The sequence below is a fragment of the Nicotiana sylvestris genome, chromosome 4 (assembly GCF_000393655.2).
Source record: "Nicotiana sylvestris chromosome 4, ASM39365v2, whole genome shotgun sequence".
Lineage (NCBI taxonomy): Eukaryota > Viridiplantae > Streptophyta > Magnoliopsida > Solanales > Solanaceae > Nicotiana > Nicotiana sylvestris.
Window position 1 is genome coordinate 145,585,612 of NC_091060.1, and position 6,290 is coordinate 145,591,901.

The 6,290-nt window shown below is 34.8% G+C and overlaps 1 protein-coding gene across 1 annotated transcript; it reads left to right on the forward strand.

The window, feature by feature from the left end:
* The first annotated feature begins 1,854 nt into the window (after positions 1 to 1,854).
* Positions 1,855 to 6,062, forward strand: LOC104236837 (ergosterol biosynthetic protein 28). The gene is made up of 3 exons (XM_009790851.2): positions 1,855 to 2,085; positions 4,627 to 4,833; positions 5,579 to 6,062. The coding sequence occupies exons 1-3, from the start codon at positions 1,971 to 1,973 to the stop codon at positions 5,644 to 5,646; spliced, it is 390 nt and encodes a 129-aa protein (XP_009789153.1). The 5' UTR covers positions 1,855 to 1,970; the 3' UTR covers positions 5,647 to 6,062.
* Positions 6,063 to 6,290: the final 228 nt, after the last annotated feature.

A 6,290-nucleotide genomic window follows, 5' to 3' on the forward strand; every position in this document is an offset into this window, starting at 1 on the left:
ATAGATTTGTATGAATTAGTACAAATCCGTACTAGGCGGCTATACATCTGTCCCCAATAAGATTCCTTACTGTAAATAGAAATCTACCCTATTTTAGGGTTCCCCTATTATATAAAGGAGACCTCAATCATTTGTAAGGATCATCTAATCATTGGAAAAGAATACACTCTCTTACTTGGAAAAGAATACACTCTCTTACTTTTTCGCTCATTGTTCATCAGAATTGTCCTTTAGTTTTATTATTCTTGACCAATCTCAAGGTCGCTTTGGCTCGAGGTCAATAGTGCCTTCTCTACTAGTTTGGTCTTACTTATTTCCTTCATCTATACTTCATATTTCTTCATTATTAATTGGTAATGAACTAAATCATATATCTTTAAAAGCACAAATCAAATTTAATTGTTCCTCGTATTTTCGAGGTAAACAGGTATATAAATCGTTCTATTTAATGAGATAAGAATTCAATAATTTACATATTTAATGTTGTCAATGTGATCGTTACCCAGACCAGCTAGGCATTATAAGGACGTATGTCTATTCAAGTTCTGTAAATTGAATGAAGTTATTTGAAGTGCAATGTGAATATTAAATTAGGAGTCGTCTCAGAATATGTTCACAAATCATAGACTATATTTGTTAAGTTGTGTTTTTTAAAACCAAATAATAACTAAGATAATGCCAATGGGATATCAGCTTTGAGATAAACTCTTGCCAACAAAAGTTTTCTTATTTCAATTTTCATTTTTAGCATCCTTTTACTTAAAAAAATCAGATAACCCTCAATATATTATCCACCAGAAAAAAATAATTCAATGCTTAAAAAGTCACTATTATAATCATGCAGATTGTTCTAATGGTATCCTGCTAATAGCTTTTCCATTACAAACATCATTTTAATTATGTGTCCATTTTCATGGAATATCAGTAAATAAATAATACACGAGATTTTATTTTATTCAATTAAAAGAGAAAAATTATACAATATAGCTGCTTTAAAAAATAATAATAAAAGAGAAAAAATATACAATAATTGGGTTAATTCTTTAAAATAATAGCCAGTAAAATGTATATTTTTTTATATATTAATGTATAATATACATATGATATATATATTTAATATATAATGGGGTGTATATTTTTATATATATTGGGTAGTGAATATAATTATTTTTGGCGACAAGCTAAATAGGTAACTTTCCCAATTGAAAGGGGAGAAATTCAAAAATAGCCAGATTTATAACCGGTCGTTCAAAAATAACCCAATTTCAAAAGTAATCGAAATTTAGCCACTTTTCATTTAAAGATAAATCTGAGCGAAAACACTGTTCAAAACCCGAAAAATACGCCAGCATATTATACTGGAGTTCCAGCATAAGTATGTTTGAACTCCAGCATATTATACTGGAGTTCCAGGATAAGTATGCTGGAACTCCAGCATAATATGATGGAGTTCCAGCATAAGTACACTAGAACTCCAGCATAATATACTGGAGTTCCAGCAAGTATAATTGTCCAGTATAATATACTGGAGTTTGGAGCATCGGTGCTTCAGTGTCCAGTATATTATACTGGAGTCCGCAAAGTATACTGGTCCAGCATAATATGCTGGAGTACATACACAGGTTCACCGAACTCCAGTATATTATGCTGGACCGGTCTCTATTGTAGCAAAATAGTGACTATTTTTTATTGATTTTTTAAACGCTAGCTATTTTTGAATGACCAGTCCGAAAACTAGCTATACTATGCTATTTTTACAATTGAAAGTGGTACAAGAGAATAAAGATCATTTTTCCCAACTTAATGGGCCAAAATGAGTTCATTTGGGTCAATGGGCATGTGTATCGGCCCCTTACTATTTAGTGGTTGAAAAATGAAAACAGAGGGAGAAAACAGAAAAAGTAACTCTGTGTGTGTGTGTGTGTGTGTGTGTGAGAGAGAGAGAGAGAGAGAGAGAGAGAGAGAGAGCGATGGAGCTGTTAGGATGGTGGTTGATGCTAGTGGGCACACTTCGGCTTGCATCGGTATGGTTCGGTTTCTTCGACATTTGGGCTCTTCGTCTCGCTGTTTTCTCCAAAACCACCAGTAAGTTTTACGCACACTTTTTACTTAGATCACGCTTCGTGCTCTACATTTCGTCGTTGGATAACGAGCATTGCACGCACATTTTGGCTTTTGTTTAATTCTCCCGATCTGATTTGAATCTCTAATAGGAAGCAATTCAATATATTCCAGTACACATCAAATCCCCTTACTTTCGCCTTATGTTCTGTGATTTGTCACTCAAAAAGTGTCTTTTTTGGTAATTTTATTCCATTGCCTAGGATGATTACATATAGGAACTTATGGCAGCTATGTCCAATTAAAATCAATTAAGGATCAGACTGAGATCATAATTTTAAGCTATTACTACTTCGTGGTTGTAGATGCAAATTTAGTATGAATTCAATTCGAATCCGAGCTACAATACTCAGTGTAAACTCGTGCACACTGTCAATACAGACACGCAGACACTATTTTTTCTGTATTTATGATGGTGGTGTTCGGGCCAGCTTGCACCCACCTCGACTACTCCACCGGGTGCCTGCTACCCCCACCAGCACAGGTACCAGTCAAGTGAAGGTGGTGGGTTTTGAGACATGCACTGTTGATACTTTGGACCTGCCCCTAGACCAGACGCATTTCATTTTGATTGGGAAATGGAACAAGGGACAATGTACTGTTGGATTGATTTGCTATTCCATAGGGTTGAAATGGTGATAAATCGATAATAATGAGTAAAAGGAGCAATACATTATGTCAATGGGGCTTAAGACTTGGCTTTTGACTTTGATGTGTTTGGCATGATTTTATAGGCAATAGATTTGATTGGATTTACGGGTTTGAAATCAGTGGATCCAATGCACTTTTGTTGCTTACCAGGTACTTATTAAACTAGCTTAAATTTTCAATTCTCATTCTTTACATCCAAGAATTACTTCGTCCACATTTCACATTCCCTTGATTTAAGACTATAATGAATTCTCTTTTTTTGATATGGTAAAGGTTAAGACTATAATGAATTCTCTTTTTTTGATATGGTAAAGGTTAAGACTATAATGAATTCTCCTATTCGGATATGCAAGTATAACCAGATTTTTGCTTTAATGCTCTTGGTTTAGTGACTATTATCTGAAATCCACATATGACTGATTAAAATAAAAATGTGGATGATAGTAAAGAGAACGATCTCAAGAATCAGATTGAGCTCTTCTCCTTGCTAAGGATGGAATATTTATGCATTTTAGGTGGTATTATATTGCGATTTACAATCCTTATAACTGGTTACTAGATCAATCTATTCATCATGTAGATACAACAATTATAAACTAATGAAAAAAATTAACCTATTTATGGATATCCTATTGCAAACAAAAAGGCGTTTACCATTTAACTAGGCAGTTTTCAAACAAGACAATTCCTACCCATAAACAAAGTCAGTTGAAACGGGAAAAACAATCATACCTACAGATCTACACTCAGTAATTCATGATGTGAGAATGTGATATCGCCCTATGAAAATGTAATTATTCTCTTGCAGTATTTGTAGCACTTCTTTCATGTGTCTCTTAATATTAGCTTGTACTTCTGCATGTCTTTTAAAAAGGTAAAACTGTTCCCCTTTATCAGATTTTTGTACTGTCACAAATGGGTATCATTATCAGTACCTCCAAGCTCTCGACATAGTCCTATCCTTTCATAAGAGAAGTCTTTATCCAACAATTGCAGCTCAAAAGACTTCTTAAAAAGATCTCGTTATGTCTGTGCAAGTTACATATCTTCATGTCATCCCATTTGGGTTATTTTGTAACTCAGCTGGAGTCGATTAAATTCGAGAATTCGTTCGTCTTGATAGGTTGCAATAGTGTTGTTGTCACTACTTGCTTGGCCCCAATGCACCTATAAATACTATGTATTGTCAAGTAAGTGTGACAATATTATGTTTCTTGTCTGGCTTGAATTTATTGGGAATGATGTGGAATGGTAGAGGGGGGCCTTGTAGCAGCGGTAAAGTTGCTTCCATGTGACCTATAGGTCACGATTTCGAGTCGTGAAAGTAGCCACTAATGCTTGCATTAGGGTATGTTGTCTACATCATCACCCTACGCGAACGCTGGATGCTTTGTGCACCCGCCTGCCCTTAGCTAATGTGGGATTGTAATGTGGGAATTTGGTGGTTACAACTTGTTAATGTACGGAGTAGCTTTTGTCATGAAAATAGAACCTTACTGGTGGTAGTGCATTCACCGATCAAAAGAAGTTACTGGTACTGCAGTCAGTAATAACACATTTGATTAGTTACATTTGGTGCTCAACTTCTTGAATAACTTTTAAGAACATTGACTTTTTAAGCTCAAATCTGTGCATGTACGTTAAATTTGACAAGTGATAAATAGTTTGTATTGCTCAGGATCGGGTGGTTTTACTTGTGATTGCATTGGAATAACCAAGCATTACATTGCTCTTTTCTTTTTCTTGTATTCCAAAGTCCTGTTAACTATTGTGTCAACTCACTTCTTTTCAAGGTCTTGTCCTAAATTTGATATGTTTCTAATGAAAACTGTACTTTTTGATTATCATGTGCAGTGTCAGAAGTACATGGGAGGACATTTGGAGTGTGGACTCTTCTAACATGCACTCTTTGCTATCTGTGTGCATTTAACCTTCATGACAGGCCTTTGTATTTGGCAACCTTGTTATCGTTCGTCTATGCCTTCGGTCATTTCCTGACAGAGTTCTTGATCTATCAGACAATGGAAATAAAAAATCTGGTTACTGTTGGTATATTTGCAGGTATTGTACCTCCCAGAATTCTTTTTTATGACCGCTGCTAGATCTTGTAATGGTTTTCTGTGTTTCCCCTCCATCACTGGCTTTGATATGCTTTTAAAACAGTGAAAGTAAAGATTGGATTTACTTAACTAGTGCTTTCAAAATGCAAAAATTGCATTCAAATACTATAACCTGTGATTCATCCTTAATTCACCAAGTGCCATGTGATTTAGAGTTTCTGTTTAGCATCTATTAACATGGACCTGGGTTCATTTAGTTGTGCCATGTCACTAAATCCTCAACTTAATCATTTGAAGACCTGCTTGTGCTGCTAACTTCTCTGAAAAATCTGTCAAACTTACCATGTTTCTTTCTTGCGAACTTTTTAGTTGCGCTAATTGAACTCCTGCAACTTGCTATTCTTATGAATTTCGCATATATGTTGGGTGGAGTGCTGTTGCTTAAGCCCAATTTACTACCTAAAGATGTTAGTTACTTTTAAACAAATGAGATGATGAAGCAAATCCATATGATGGTTCTTATGAAGTGTTCAATTAGTTGTCAACTTCAGAACTTCTTTACCTATGTTTGTGGTTTAACTATAATAAGGAAGTTCTAATAATCTGGAGGTAACTCAAAAAAACAACTGCATTAGTGGCGTTATCTTTATGCATCAGCACATTCTTTCCTTTCTTTGCAATTATTTGATCTCAGTCAAAGTCACACACCACTTTTGACTGTCTTGAGGAGTTCCATTTTCTCTCAGGCACGTCTATAGTGTGGATGTCGTTGCAGTGGAATGCTCGCCAACGGATTAAAACTAAGAGTCCATAAAAGTGAATCAATAGCATTGGTTTGAAGCAGATTTTTTGGACGTTATCCCTTTTGGCCTATGCCTTTGCTGCTGCGCTTTAAGTCTCGGAGTTTCAGCTGGGTGAGCTCTGGAAGAATCTCTCTTTGGACTTCTTGGCCGCAATTTCCTCAAATGTCTCAATGCCAGCTTTCCTTCTAATTGGCTTTTGTAGCAATTCGAAGGATTTCATGTGTCTCAGACTTGGTCTACGGATTTTTTCGAATATTTTCCAAAACATGTAATGCCATAAAAAAATTTCTACTACTATTATTTACATGGTCAATCCTCGTTTCTGTATAACTTTGCTTTTTGGTTGATTGTCAACTTTATCTCGTAGTAAAACTGACTATAGTTTATGATGAATCCATTACTGATATGGTCACTGAACTATCCCAAATTATCTGGTAAAGTTATTTTTCTTTCGTTTAACAAAGTCAACTTAACTATGCCTATAACACTCAGAAGGTCACTCAACCAGATTTTTCAAAATTTGGATTTCCAAATACCTATTTTACCCTCTAAATTATAAATATTTATCTTATTTTTTGTAACTTTTTAATATTATGACTTTTTCCTTTTTAATTTATATTATGGAGTTACCTATAGAATAAATAAATTTTATTTA